The 15,901-nt window shown below is 40.1% G+C and overlaps 1 protein-coding gene across 12 annotated transcripts in view; it reads left to right on the top strand.

Annotated features, from left to right (window-relative positions):
• The window catches only part of myo3b (myosin IIIB), a 61,650-nt gene that overhangs the window by 24,538 nt on the left and 21,211 nt on the right, over positions 1 to 15,901 (top strand). For 10 of the 12 annotated variants that reach the window (XM_069533025.1, XM_069533029.1, XM_069533033.1 and 7 more), the window contains 8 exons: positions 1,256 to 1,409; positions 1,555 to 1,643; positions 1,784 to 1,913; positions 9,730 to 9,809; positions 10,574 to 10,594; positions 11,726 to 11,803; positions 12,794 to 12,999; positions 15,746 to 15,857. In XM_069533025.1, the coding sequence (XP_069389126.1) occupies positions 1,256 to 1,409; positions 1,555 to 1,643; positions 1,784 to 1,913; positions 9,730 to 9,809; positions 10,574 to 10,594; positions 11,726 to 11,803; positions 12,794 to 12,999; positions 15,746 to 15,857 (870 nt within the window). The remainder of the gene's footprint in view (positions 1 to 1,255; positions 1,410 to 1,554; positions 1,644 to 1,783; positions 1,914 to 9,729; positions 9,810 to 10,573; positions 10,595 to 11,725; positions 11,804 to 12,793; positions 13,000 to 15,745; positions 15,858 to 15,901) is intronic. The other 2 variants (XM_069533030.1, XM_069533028.1) reach the window with 1 other exon arrangement.

Genomic DNA, 15,901 nt, shown 5'->3' with positions numbered 1-15,901 from the left:
CTGCAACACTCTTCCTAAAGGGAAAAAGAAGGCAAGGTAATTTTATTTATATCCTAGAATTGCACTCAATGAAGCACATACCTCCACCAAGGTCCAACAGTTCCTTTATGTAACCAGGTTTCAGTTTAGTAGATCTGTTTTTTTGGATCTGCATAAATATCAGTTTTAGTACTGATTACACTACCATAACTTTAATGGATGTCAACAAAAATACGTTAGCAGCCGACTCACAAATCTGGATCAGAAATATCTGGATCTGCTCCTTGATCCAGATACGCACTAAAGGTTTGGGGTTTTTTCCTGACCCATATTGCATCCATCCATTAAATGTCATAATAATCCCTCCAATAGTTTTTGCATAGTCTTACTTACAAACAAACCAACCAACCAACCAACCAGCCAACAAACAAACATTACCTCCTTGGCCGAAGTAATTTCATTGAGTGCAAAGTCACTGTGCTGTACGTAAAAATACATACAGCAACAAATAGTAAGAAAAATACCCCAAGAAATACAAACAAAATCATTTACTGAGGAGGGATAACACTTAGCATGAGAACTGCTCATTAATTTACGTTTTCCAGCCAAACAACTGTTATTAGAAGCAACTTTTGCCCCTTTACACATTAATTACAGCTTCAAGCGGCTTCACGCTTCTGGAAAAGTTGCTTTTATACAAAGACCTGCCAGCTGCTCCTGACGCTCAGTGGAAAAGCACTTTTACTTAGTGTGGATATCAAAAAAATCTGTGGCTCTATGACTGTACACACAAGCTGATTATTCAGTGTTGATGACTTAAACATGAGGACGGTTTAGATCCATTGGTTCCACTTTATTTGTAAAATATATATTTAAACCAACTTTTTGATCTGAAATTAAATAGATGCAATAGTATGATATGACTGTGGGTTATTTGCAAATTGAAATAAATTATGAATAAGTAAGTGACTCTATTTGTTAGTTCAGAGCTGTTCTGTTTTATGCATTCAGTAAAGACTCTATTATGCTGTAAACTTCAGCCATAGACACACACACACACACACACACACACACACACACACACACACACACACACACACACACACACACACACACATACACACACAACAAACACACACAGCCCGCTGCTGCTGTTTGGTTTTGTTGATGTTTTTTTCACCACACATGCAGAAATCATATTTAGCCCAGATTGTTTAATTGGGTCATTTATAGAAATCATTAACTAGATTGTTCTACATTTGCTGGTTTTAATTAGATGGAGTACCAGAGTGAGGGAGTGGATGCCAGCCTGGTGGAGTACGAGGACAACAGGCCCATTCTTGACATGTTCCTGCAGAAGCCCATGGGTCTGTTGTCCCTGCTGGATGAGGAGAGCCGCTTCCCTCAGGCCACAGACCAGACCCTAGTGGGTAAGACTGGAATTACACCTGACAGATGCTCACACATTTCTTCATTCTAAATGGAATGAGAGGTCAGAGGTCAAAATAGTTTATTCACTTATTAGTGTAATGCATTGTTATGTATTGTTTTTTCTTTTTCTTTTCTTGTTTACAGATAAATTTGATGACAATCTTCGCTGCAAGTATTTCTGGATACCAAAGCGTGTAGAGCTTTGTTTTGGAATCCAACATTATGCAGGAAAGGTATCAAATGAATGTTTGGATCAATGCAACAAACTATCTTCTGACCTTATTCTAGCCATGAATAAAGTATAGATTTAGTTGTGTATTAACAACACTTGCTAATGTTTCTGTTAATGTGTGTTGTTTGTGCTCTGTAACAGGTTATGTACAATGTGAATGGATTTTTGGAGAAAAACAGAGACACTCTTCCTGCAGACATTGTTGTGGTGCTGAGAACCTCAGAGAACAAACTTCTGCAGCAGCTCTTTTCCAGCCCCTTAACTAAAACAGGTAGGTTTCTATAGGCATCAATAAATAAAATACATATACAGTACTTATACACAAATATACACACATACATTAGCCTATTATAAATATATACATTTATACTCATATACATACACATGCATGTACATGTACATATATCTACATACATATACACATGCATGTACATGTACATATATACACATACATATACACACACATGCGTATACACACATATGTATTAATAACATATACACATACATATTTACATATACATACATGTATACATATATATGCACATATTCTAATGCATACAGTATACATAAACACATTCACGGTCATTTACATATAAATATACATGTACACATACACATACATATATACAAACAAACACATGCACATATGTATATACATATATATATATACATAAATATATAGATACATACTCATATACATAGCAGTTCGGAACATATCGAGCCCTGCCACTAACAGGAGCATTATTCTCCCGCTTACCACAATAGAAATGGAAATGGAAACTTTTCTTTGTTAACAATGCTGGGCTCTGACTGTATTACTCACTGAATTGTGCTGGTGTCTCCTGCTCCCACAAACGTTCAGGTAAGTGGGTTTCTTAAAGACGCGGCTCCCAAGCACCTCCTGGTCCCCCTTCATTTCAAGCCTCTGTGTGCCGCGCTTGGATAAATCTGCAGTCTCCATTATCTCTTGAGAGGCTCAGCTCTCTGCACGGCGCTCTGTTTTTATTTTCACTAAGCTGTCCCTCTTGGTTTCCAACTGCTGAATGCTATCTACAGATTGTGGGTGCAGTAGGATATTTTTATGATAAGGTTTCTAAATACCCGGGGGATGAAGAAACAGTATTTAGAGAACACAAAAGCAACTCTCCCCACCTCTTTTCTGTTAGTTAAATGAAGGTGGTAATGTGCTCGTCATTAGCCGCAGCCGAGGCCTCTTGGTCACTTGACTTAGCCGAAATGCTAATAGATGTGTTAAATTATCAGATTCTCACTTCCGCCTTTATTTCAGCTAAGCCACATTATGTGATTCACTTCCTTTCTAGGGACCTGTAAATGGCTGCTTTCACTCCCGGTGGCATTAAAAGGCGCTTCACTTCACAAAAGGCACCTCAGCCGAGACTCCACTAGAAATCTGTGTGATGTGTCTGTAAACTTCAATTGCAGGTTGTGCACTAGGGAGTCTTCAGCCACTTCTCTCTGCAATTAATGGCTTCTTGGGAGTGCACATTATAAAAACAAATTCAATGAACACTTAATGTCAGTGCACTAAGGTAATGTTTACTGCTTGTTGACACTGCATCAGTCAGGTCTAAAAGCTTCTTTATTTCCTCTTTGTTCCTCTGCACTTTTGTCTGCGCTGGTGGATCGAGTTGATGCAATGATTTATCAGAGAAAAAAACTGTTACTGTGTCGTGTCGTTTTCACCTTTACATCTCTAAAAGCTTCACCAAAGCTCGCAGTCAGTGCACACGTTCTTTTCCGTCTTCATTGAGAGCAAGTTTGTCTGCAACGTGTCTGTAGTCTGTTATTTCTGTGGAGTTGGAGGTTGAATTTTCTCATTGCAGTTTTGCGAAACCCGCAGATCATCTCATTAGATAAAAGCTATGAAACACTTGGCTCCGGCTTATCATTCTGGAAAAGATGGGGCGCTGTTTACAGCGAGATAGAGTATAGCATAAGAAAATTACAAATCTATTCTTCAGGGTAAAATATGTGGGGGATTTAATTTGCATTTTACTTCACATTATAGATTCACTGTTATCTGTGAAATTACCATTATCTGGGGGGATCTGATGGAAATCTGTTTTACACCAGGGTGGCTTCACACTCTGGGTCGCTTCCGCGCTGTGTCACCACTAGGGGACACCCTCATAGACCTGCAGCTTGACTCTGTGATGGAAGTCAAACATGGCTACACAAGCACACACACACCATACTGAAAGTTAATATCTCTGCTGACCCCACATATCAATTTTGCAGTAAAATCCACTTAATTACACAATATTCCTTTATTTGATGTTTAGTTTGAAGTTTAAAACAGACACTTACATTTATGTAATGTGTCCTGATGTCTGACCTGCTTTATTCTCCACACACCAGATTGAAAATGCGAGTGTCTCTGGGTGTCGACGCAGTTCATGTTTGTGGAACAGTAGGAAACTAGGAAGGCCCTGCAAAGTAAAAAGCTCCCAGGTGGTGAATAGCATGGCCACTTGAGCCGTGCAGAATGTGGGTCCTTGAAGCTTGGACATGTGGTGATGTTTTGTCAGAGGAAATGGGATGTATTTGCATGGACAAATTCCTCAGAGCCAGGGCCTTCCCCAGATCAGGGGGATCACACTGTTTGAATTGGCTGAGTTCAGTCGGGCCTACCAGGGCCCGGGCAGCCTGCAGTCACAGTATGGGTCTCTCTCTGTGTGTGAGACACAGAGCAAACACAGAGCTGTGTGTGTAGCGTGTGTGTGTGTTTGTAGTGTGTGTGTAGTGTGTGTGTAGCCTCAGGGCTGCCTGGCCCTGCTAGTTGTAGCACAGCACATCTGCACATACACACACTGCACCTCAAGGCTGCCAGTCCTTTGTCAGAGCTTGATAAAAATGGAGCGATGTGCTTTCCAATGAAAAGTTGAAGTTCACAGCTAGTGGATTGTAGAGACATTTATATCCTGATTTTTTTAATTTATCATTGCGAGGATTTAATTTTTTACTGTATGTAGAAAAATCACCAGTATTAGACTCCAACTGCCGGAAATAATGTCATCAGGCTGAAAAGTCCAGAGATTTAAGGAATTGATTTCGTACTTGTGAGCGTTTTTAATCTGTCATCCTTTTAAAGTCGTATAAAAGCAGATGAGTCTGACTTGAACATGTCTCATTAAGAAAACTAAACATTGCAAACTGGTTTAACTAGTGGTGGAAAATAATCAAGTACATTTACTCTAATGTTGTATTTGAGTACTCTTTGAGATACCTCTGTGTTACTTCATGTCAGTGGTGAACATTGTACTTTCCATTTACTCTTATTAGTAACTTTGCAGATGAGCCTTTTTCATACAGAACACGATAAACTCTTCAGATATAATGCACTACAAATCATGGTACTGCTACTTTTACTACTTTTACATCCTTACTGTGGAGCATTTTAGCAGCCTTTATCAGAGTGGCTAACGCATAGCAAAGATTAAACAAACATGTAATTGATGAGTGGGACTTACAAGGAAATGATGGACAGTTCAGATGATCGCACAACAGATTCTGTGGATTTTCTGCAGACTATATACTCGGGGCCAGGCGGAGAAAGTCTGCAGAAACTCTGGAGTCGTTCACTTGGACATTTGTGTTAACACATACACTGCCTCCAGAGAAACTGTGAAAGATCTCCGGAGTTCAGTGCACATCTGAAAGCAGCTTTAGACTGCAGAAAAAAATACTATGAAAGCTCCAGCATTACACTAATCAAATTGTAGCAATTTTGTGAATTTTATTATAAGACAATAGAATAAGGCCAAACTCCTCTCATATTTATTGTGAGTGTTAAGATTTCAGGCATGAATTTCCGTCCTCATTCTTCAGTTTTATTTGAAAAGTGTGAGTTAACAAACAAGCTGATCTTCTAAGAAATCTGATATTTCAAAGAAGGTCATCATGTTTGTGGAACAATTTACATATTGGTTTTATATCTTCACATGAAGCCTCCGTTGCCACTCTCCGACCCTCTGCATCTCCCTTCATGTGAGGAGATGCTCCTGTATAGATGTGACAGGCTTCTCCCAGCGATATGACACTTTCAGCTCTTTGTTCTCTCCCAGCTGAAGCCTCTTTCTTCATCCCAGTGGACAGACACCGCAGTCTTCCTGCAGACTTCCACTCTCACACTCGCCAACTCATACTTTTGTTCATTTTCTCTCCTAATCGTGGCATTGGAGAATTTTTATTTTTTGAGTCAGCAGTGGGATTTTCGCTGGCCCCGCACATCAATAGTGAGGAGTCGCTTCTCCTAAGTCACATGGTACAACATCCTTTGATAAATTCAACACTGTGTTGTGTCACTAAAAGCCAATTACACCATGCTTTTTTTATGATTGATCTGCTCTGACAGTATAGTGGATGGCATTTAAATCAACAGCCCCCCGAGCCATCTCTGGGCATAAACGGTGGTGGTTATGGAGGGTGGCGGGGAGGGTTTGCAGGGGGTTACGGGTGCTTTAATCTCATTTGCTTGGTTGCTGAGTTGAGTTTCTAGATCACATGTTTTAAAAAAGAGAGCGGGAGAGTGGCGGAGATATCCAGCAAGCCTCTGCTCACTCAGCTCGAGATGGCTGCACTCTCTTACAACTTTGATTGTCCCCCGTGTCGACAGCTCGATCCACAGCTTCTGAAGTACAAGGCGCACACTGGCACTCATAAAAGCGTGCAGGGAGGTGTCATATTGAACGCGGGATTGCTTTTTAATCCCAAGCACATTGACTATTCTTGTCAATAGAACCCCAATACAACTGCCAGCTTGAGCTTTTTAGCTTTTTTTTTTCCTACAGGATTCTTGCTGGGCTTAATTTTCAAAGTGAATGCACAGATGCCAAGGAAGGCTTTTTTTTTCTGCACTAACCATACACACACACACACACACACACACACACACACACACACACACACACACACACACACACACACACACACACACTGCTCTGTGTTTGTCCTGGGAGTCCATGCCAAGAGCAACATGCATGAAGCAACAACGATCAGTGGGACCCTCCTCCACCTCCTGTTTCTCAAGAATGAATGACCTGATGGGAAATATTCACTGCTCTACTCTATTAATTATTAACCTTTTACACTAAAATGTCTCTTCTCCCTCATTTTATCTTCATCATTCAAGAGCACAAAAGTCAGAACTGCCACTAGTTGTAACAAAAAAATACTCTTTTCTCAAACCCAATCCACTGTCAAAGAATAAATCTGGCTTTTTCTCACTCGTCTGTGTTTGAATAATTATTATCCACATCATTAGACAAGTCCCCCACTGTATCTAAATTAGAAGGTCTTCTTTCAGGCCGGACATCACAGGTGTTCCCTTGGTTTCAAGTCTCAGGGGGCGGAAATCTTTGAGGATGCTGACTATTAACCCATGCTCTAATCATAGAGTCAGGAGGGGATATGAAACCCGCCAGAAGAATGAATTAATACGACTCGCCAAGGAATACACGAAGAAAGCAGCGAGTGGCCGTTTGCGCGGCTTAGGTACAACTGTCATAGTTTCTCTCATCGTGGCGCAGCCCCTTCATCTCCCCTTGATGGTGTCATGGAAGTGAGAGGCGTGAAAGCACAGTGACACTCCACGGGCCCGTTCCACTCGCAGCCGCTAATTCATCATGACAAATGTGCTCAGATGATCTGGCCCAGCAGCACTAATGGGGAGAGGAGAGAGCGCACTTCATTTGCACAAGACCCACTCCAATTAATCCATCCAGCTTTACTCTGGGCTAATTGGAGCGGGGCCCTCCCTGCCTGTGTGCTGGTAATGTACCCGACACAGTTTAACGGCTCCTGTTCTCAAAGATCATACTTTTTTGTGTGTGGATTTTTTTTTCTGTGTGGATTGTGCTGAAGGGCTGTTTTGAGGTTGTCCCTGCGATCCTAAACATAATACAAGCTCATACGTACGTTTAAATTGACCAATTAGCTGATCACATTTCCATGTAACCATATTTTACACTTTCTCCTATTTTTAGGTCCAAATTCTGAACATGTGATTACGTTTTCAAGCATGTTAGTAACAAATATACAAAGTGCATGTTTCCCAGAGTATCTTGTGTAGTTTGCCAAATGCAAAATGTATTAAAAGCAGAATAAATGAGATAAATAAATAAAAATTAGCAGATAACTGTCAAAAGCTAAAAGCAGCATCACTGCTAGCTTAAAAGAGTCTTTTGAAGTGCTCCCACATCATATGTTTTTGGTTGTTTTGACTAAAGCAGTGTGCATGTGTATGCCTGTGTGTACTTGCACAGATGTCTTTCTGAGGACCATTTTGAGCCAAGACTTCCCTTCCCTTGCCCATCTTCACTTTTTCAATGGGTTGTTTGAAGGTTAAGATTCACTTTTAGGGTAACCATTAGAATTAGGCATTGTGTGTCCTCCCTAAGACAGATGTGCAAGGTTTGTGCCTTTTGTGCCTTTGATTTTGTGGACACATTTTTGCTTTAAAACATCGTTGTAAGGGCACTTTGGTGGGTCTTCTCATTAGTTTTAGGTTAGGGTATAGGGTAAGGGATAGTGGTAGGCATGTAGCTGTAATAATGAAAGCTACCGTAAAGGACCGGGGAATGTGTTGAGTGTCCTTAACTAATGAAAGACATTGTGGCACAACTTCAAAGGCCTTTTTCAGAGGTTCAACTTTGTTTTAGACTTTATTTAGGCATTTAGGTGTAAAATGGAAAACTAGAGTTTAGGGCCAGGGAATGCTTTATGTCAGTGAGTGTCCTCAGCTAATGAATGACAAGTGTGTTTTTGTGTGTACGCCTTTGATTTTGGAGAGATTTTTGTTTTAAACCATTGTTGTGAGGACATGATTGCATTTCCTCACATGTTAAAATTGCTTTTGGAAAGTAACGTTTTAAGGTTTATGTTAAAATTAAATCTAGGTTAGAGTTTAGGGTAAGGGTTAGTAGTAGTCATCTAGCTATGATGTTGAAAGCTGGGGTAAGGTGCTAGAGAATGCTTTATGTCAACGAGTGTCCTCAACTAATGAAAGACAAGTGTGTGTATGTGTGTGTGAGAGATAGAGAGACATCACATTGCTTTGGTGCCTTGCGCCAAAACCTTTGGCACAAAAGGGACATTCTTTGTCTAAAGTTAGAAGTGGTCTGCTTGTTAATTAATCCATCATAAATTGATTTTGATCTCTCCAGTGCTTGATTGATGCGTCCACACACTTGATAGCGCGGGTCCTCTGAGGAAGGCAGGCACTGATCCAGTGTTTTAAGTTTCTGGCTCGTTGTCAGACCATGTCCTCAACAACTGACGTCTGAGTCTTGAAGTTACATAGAGGAAAGCCGACTGCACATTTGCATTTTCGAAGTTGGGCTGTGTGCGGCTGAAAAATCTAGAACAATTGTTGGCCTGTCACTTCAGCTTTATCTTAAAAACTTACAAAGGTTTTCCTTCTTGCCGTACACGGCTGCTCTGGTAATGCTGCCTCCTGTGTCTGCAGACGTATTTTTCTAAAGGTGTGTGTGGCACATCTGTGCAGCTATTGTTTATTCATGGAGTAAACCCTTTGAAATGTGTTAAGATACTTCCCACTCATTATAAAAATCCTGCCACCCATGGATTAGGACTTTGATGTCACCAATCCTGCTTCAAAGGCTTCTTTCACTGCTATTAATCACAGTTTAGCCTCTGAAGATATAGCCAGAGAAAACATTTGGACATCTTGTGCAGAAACTTTGAAATGTTCAGACTGTCGTGCATATGCTACGTTCATATCCTTTCCGCTGTGTGTGGGGCTGTTGAACTGCTGTGCACGCAGCTGCACTCCTGAGTCTATGGGATTCAGCTCAGATTTAGGCTTTTTTCTGAACTGTCTTCTTTTACTGAGCTGCATATGAGCACTAACACTGTTAATACAGTAATAATAATAACTGTATTTGTACAGTAGTGGAGTTTTTCACCTTACTTTTCATTTCATCTTGTATATTGAAAAAGAAAGTCACACAAAACACCAGATAGTTCACTCACAATAATTGCTTCATTCAGTCTCTGACAGCTCGTCCCGATGTTACTTCGAATGATTTAAGTTTTATTTTAAACAGGAAATCTGGCAACATCCAGGGTGAGGATCACCGCCGCCTCCAGATCTCTGCCCCCGCAGCTCAGTTCAGGACGCACCAAGGTGAGGCATGTGCTCCTGTGGCACAAATCATCACATCTGATAGCATATTGTTTTGTCTTTTTTTGAAATTATTTGTTGCTGACAGACATTACACCATAAGAAACCCAGTAAAAAGCTGCACTCTGTAGCATACCACATTAATTGACTCCCCTATTATGTTTGCTGTCTTGCTTGTGGTGATGCAGCATCGCCATCTGGCATTTGGTGTCTACGACATGAAAGTCGTTTCTCAGAATCACTGAGTTGTTTTGCTCTTACGGGCAGAGAAGTATTATAAAATTTAAGGATTATTTTTGTATATTATCTAAAAATCACAACAGCAGCTTCACTAAAGTACATGTTTCAATAAGAGGCCATGATGGTTTTTTATTAGGATAATATTCTATAATAATTATTTGTGTAGTAACTTAAACTAGCACATTGAAAATATATTAATATTCATTAATCATGTTCATTCTGTGATTTTTTTATGCAGAGTTTCTTTGAGTAACTTTTTGTGTGATCACAGTTATCGCAACAAACTTTTTCAAATTTGAATTTTCTTCTGATTTCACTTCATTTCTGATTTACTTTTTAAATCTTGTTAAATCTTATTTCTTCTGAAAGTGAAAATATCTTTGGCTGTTGTTGAATAACTTGGTCTGTTTTAATGAAAAAACAGATCACCTTTTGTTTTACATAAAAAAGACGAACTACAACTTCTTTACTTCCTGTCTATCCATTTCTCTCTTCCTTTATTTCCTCAACATGTGCTGTACTCAAAGTCTCCCAAATACCTATTGAAGGTAAGAATTCTGGTATAAAAAAATCTATCTTAATAGACCTTTTTTTTCTTAATAACAGACTTTTTTTTTAACTTGCCAGCACTCTCTAGAAATACATAATTCACTGAAATCAGCCGAACAGCGCTTTGATCTAAACTGAGACTTTAACTCTGTTTCACTAACTTTGCTTCACTCTTCTATCTTCAATTACAGTCTGGTTTTGAAAAAATTTATTTTCTCCACACAGCCACAATTCTGATATAAACAAAGTTATATTAATGATGAATCATTTAAGTTTATAGAAATACTTAATATGAAACACAAACACAAGACACAATTTTGGTTGAGTCTAGTAAAACAACTTTGTTGAACTTCCACTAAGTACCTACTCAGTTATTCTTTAACAAGAAAATGCTTTTTTAATATCGCCTTGGTGTGATTGATGTAATATGTATGCCGTCATGCTCTCAATCAGAGTGGGGTAGAAGTTGACAGAAAGTGACACTTACTAAAAGTTTGGAAATTCAAGTCGTGCTGCGGTTGTTAAGAGTCGTGGGAGTTAGCCCCAGATAGCGGTAGTTCTGAATGATTCTCAAAGAATCTGATTCCTCTGTTCATGTAAAGCAGATAACGTTTGACATACCTCTTCTGTGTCTGTGAGAGGATGGAATCAAGTATTAACATACACGCTTTGCTACGTAGACTTACCATAAAATATACACTGCATCATTAATTTTGATGAAGCCATGAACTGCGAAGGCCATTAGAAAGCTTATATTGTGTCCTCGTTAATCCGTTGTAGTCAGGATGACTGTCTGCTCGGTGACGGCTAGTCTCATTACTCAGAACGATCCACAATTTTCCCATGCCCCACAGCAGTGCGGAATTATTCTCTAGATTGTTAGCTTTAAGTGTTTATGGGGCTGTGCTATACAGACGGCACAGTTAGTACAGCTGTGAATTCCCAACTGGCCCATTTAGAGGAAGGAGACCTGCTGTAATAATACCTTTATTTCTACATAGCCCACATAGGACGTCAGGTTGCAAATAAACGACGTCTCATTTAAATCTGCCTGGTTTACAGTGATGCGCCCGGCCTGAGTCCGGCCTGTTTGTCAATGTTGTGTGTTCAGAGTGAATGTTTGTGTCCAGGTGGACACCATGGAGATGATGCGGCACCCAGAAGAAACCACCAACATGAGGAGACAGACAGTGGCCTCCTACTTCCGTGTAGGTGTCCATTCTCTGTCACTCTCCCAGCAGCTATCACAGAACATACAACCATTATAAAGTACATGTGTTATGTGCTAGAGAGATAAAAGATATTCTGATATTCTGAGAAATTCTACTATTCATTAAAACTCACAGTAACTAGTTCTCTGGAGAACAACATGGACAACTGGCTTCCCACCACATTATGATCAGATATACATTCAGTAATAACAATGTACTTACTTTGAGGTGATACTGGTCAGCAACAAAAGTCTGACTTACTAGTGGGTAAGGAGTTGGTCAAAATGGGATGTAACTTTGTCTGGTATTCAAAAGTTCTTCTCCAAATCTATTCTATTTAATCTATGTCTGCTGGATACGTAGGTGGCATGGTTCGATCCCTGGTCCCTGCACTGTCTGAAAAATTGGGAATGGACATGTTACGTAGTTTCTTTAACATATGAAGAAAGCAGCAGGAGATTGTTTAGGTCAAACATGGTCACAACAGGAAAATATCTGAAACGTTCAGGCGAGGGGTGGCACCTGGATAGAACAGGTGGCAGGATATGATGTAGAGTCACATTTTTTTTACAGCACATCACCACCAGCAGCTATAGCAGTGCTAGAAAAGTGCTATATAACTGCAATCCACTTACTATCTATACAAATGCAGTCCATTTACCATTAGAACTTTGTATGGTGATAAAGTCTTTTCAGCTTATTTTGTTTCCCCCAAGTTACAAAAATCATCAGTTATTTACATTCGTTATATGAGAACAAAAAACTTTGCTCAATCCCGTTGGGACTGATTAATCCTGCCAGTTACTATTCACCTTAAACTCTATAATGAAACACATCTTCATCTGGAAGAAGGTTTCCCTTTGATGTGCAAATCATCACAACTGTATCATAGCACCAGACTTTGATAACATGAATTAATTTAACTGCTCTCCTGTGTTCTTGCCCCTGCCTACTGTTTACTGTTGTCTCATCTGTTTTTTTCTACAGTACTCCCTGATGGATTTGCTGTCTAAAATGGTGGTGGGTCAGCCACACTTTGTGCGCTGCATCAAACCCAATGATGACAGGCAGGCGCTGTGCTTCTGCAAGGAGCGGGTAATGGTGCAGCTGCGCTACACCGGGATTCTGGAGACGGTGAACATCCGTCGACAGGGTTACTCCCACCGCATCCTGTTCGAAGAGTTTGTCAACAGGTAAGAGCGGCGTGGAAGCAGGCGGCACATCCTCTCTCCGGCATGCACGCATGCTGAGCGCCGGCATAACCCTGGAGACAGTGCAGAACAAGTGAGCCATGCTCAGCATCACACAAAAACACAGGTTCTTTAATTAGATAGGGGTACAAGTTGAGCAGAGCAAGAGGCAGACTAATTGGCAGTCATTAGTGATAGTGCAAGACTAAATCCTACAGCTCTTGTAACTGGGTGGATACTCCAGTCTGGAGAATATGGATAAAACTCAAACAGGGAGGAACTGTGATTATAAGGGGTGATGCATTTTAATGGATTTCCTTTTACTATTCATAAAGAGTTTGTTCTTTAACTCAGTGACCTGGAAAAGCTCTAATGTAGTCTCCTCGTCCCATTGGTATATATTAGAACACAATTAAAACAAGATTTCCTCATTAGGGGGTCATTATGTAAGGGTGTTGTTTTTGTTGTTAAGAATGTGGGACAGGATCCGGTAACTATGCTGCACACTTGTGTTCAGACTTAGAAAGTAGTGAACCTAAACATTCTCTGCCCCTTCAAAAAACAAATACACATTTTTAGTCACAACTGTGGGAAAATTCAAGGAAACTTAAGTCTGATCAATTTTCCTTTGAAAAATATTCTAGCCTCTTTTAATGTGCCGACTTTAAGATGATGTAACATTTAATTAATTTGGGCTTGTGGCCTCTAGGAGAGAAAAAACTTGGTCGGCCAGTCTCACTGATTTAGTGAAGCTTTAGAAATTTGCTCTTTGAATGACCACATGGTTTTTCCTCACAACACTTTATAGCTGCTTTCAGATGAACTCTGGATATTCTCCTGAAATTATCAGGAGTTTCCCCTGTCAGCACCCTAGTAAAAACTCTGGATCATGTGAGCCCATGTGTGAATAAAGCAGGATATTATCCGGAGGATTCACTGCGAGCAAGTGGACATGTTGATGACATTTCTTTAATGTGAGAGATAAAAAACTGGAAAAACAAACAAATAGAAAACAGATATGTCAGGATGAAAAATAGGATCCATACACATAAAAGACGCCAAAGAAGATGCCAACTGGGAAAGACAATGAGGTCCGAGAGCTTTTTTTGATAGGAGCTAAAGCTGGTGTTGATGTGCTCTCAATAAAAACATTCCGCAACGGAATGTATACGTCATGTCCTGTCTCTTGCTTGCGCTACCCAGACGCCACCTCTCACCTGAATATGCCAGACATTTTTCTGTTTGTGTGAACACAGCTGACCCACACGATCTCCTGCAGCGTTCTTTATATGTGAGTCAAGAGAGTTTGAGCTTATGTCTGAAAATGTGTGTGTGTGTGTGTGTGTGTGTGTGTGTGTGTGTGTGTGTGTGTGTGTGTGTGTGTGTGTGTGTGTGTGTGTGTGTGTGTGTGTGTTACCGCTTCAGACCACATTTTAACCTCACCACTGAATCCATATCATCCTATCTGAGCCTCCCAGAAGTCGTACAGACAGACCCGAATGGCTAAACTGCACCTTTAGTGAAAACTGATTTCAATTTGTGCGCTCATATCAAAGGCTCGTCTGATGTTGCCAAGCAGTGCTTTGTATTTACCATCAAAGAAATAACAGGTATCAACAGGAATTAGAATGAAAGGGTGTAGACTGAGGCGGGTACGAGGAGTTCAAAGAAGTTTTTCTTCTTCTTGTTGTTCTTCGAATTTGACCAACACCAGAACACTAGAGATTAACCGGTAGTTTTGGAACCTTGATGTCCTCTGAGCAAACAGCCAGAGCCACTTTGTCCCATGCTGGTATTTTGTAAACTACAACTAGAGGATCATGGGACGGATCCAGACACCCTCAGCGATAAAACATGCAAGGAAGCTGATGCACAATGATAGGCTGAGGCTGATGGGCATCGTCTGTGGTCACTGAAATAAGAGACGATGATCCGTTCAAAAGAGCTGCAACAATGGGTCTCTGTTGAAGACTCATGTCTCAGTCAGGCTCGGTTTTCTCCTCAGACTGAGCAGCCGACTTTCAAATTGTGGTGCTTCAATATAGTTGTATGCAAAGTTCACAGTCACTCCCTTTGAACATGGTCAGGTAAAATGACTTGTAACTGTTGTCATTTACTGAGGAGGAGCCACATGTCTGTGATTAAGCTTCCAAAACTGAGGAATCGCATCAGGTTTCTTCTGAGATCACATCTTGATTATTTAGTCATTCAATTATCACAAATTTCACATTTATACTTTACTAATGCAGACTCGGAGCATTGGGGTAAAATTTTAAGTTATAATAATGGGAAATCTCATCATTTTGGGCTCATTTTTCACTTATAGTCAAATCACTACCACTCATGTCAGAACAGTAAACTAGCAGGAGCTGCAGAGTCGCAGCTTGTCATTTTTCAGTCTTTGGTTTTTGAACAGAGCAGGATTCACAACTGCAATTTGTGAGTTAAGAGATGCGGCAAGGTAGTGTCATAGTATGTTCATATTTAGCTTACAGACACAACAATGGTTTCAATCACCTCATGTGACAACATTTTTTTTGTCTATTTTCATGTAATTTAATTAATTAATACATTAAATTTCCAAAACTAGTAAAGTGAAACATGAAACTAAAAGTTTAAACGTTTTTTAAACTTTATTTCACGATCTGATCATAATTTTTTTATTATAGTTACAATCCAACACTGTTCTTGAAGTGCTCTAAGCGCATTAAATCAAATAATGAATCCTTTACTTTTCCTCCTCTCACAGATATTACTATCTTGCATTTCGGGCTCACCAGATGCCCGAGACCAGCATAGAGAACGCTGTTTCCATCCTGCAGCGAGCCAAATTAGAGGACTGGGTACTGGGGAAAACAAAGGTAACACCTGAGAAGTGAAATGGTGAAGAAATCACATTTACCTG

Source organism: Paralichthys olivaceus, chromosome 10 (assembly GCF_024713975.1).
Source record: "Paralichthys olivaceus isolate ysfri-2021 chromosome 10, ASM2471397v2, whole genome shotgun sequence".
Taxonomy (NCBI): domain Eukaryota; kingdom Metazoa; phylum Chordata; class Actinopteri; order Pleuronectiformes; family Paralichthyidae; genus Paralichthys; species Paralichthys olivaceus.
The sequence above is the reverse complement of the archived record's forward strand: the minus strand, read 5'-3'. Positions and strand labels throughout refer to the sequence as shown.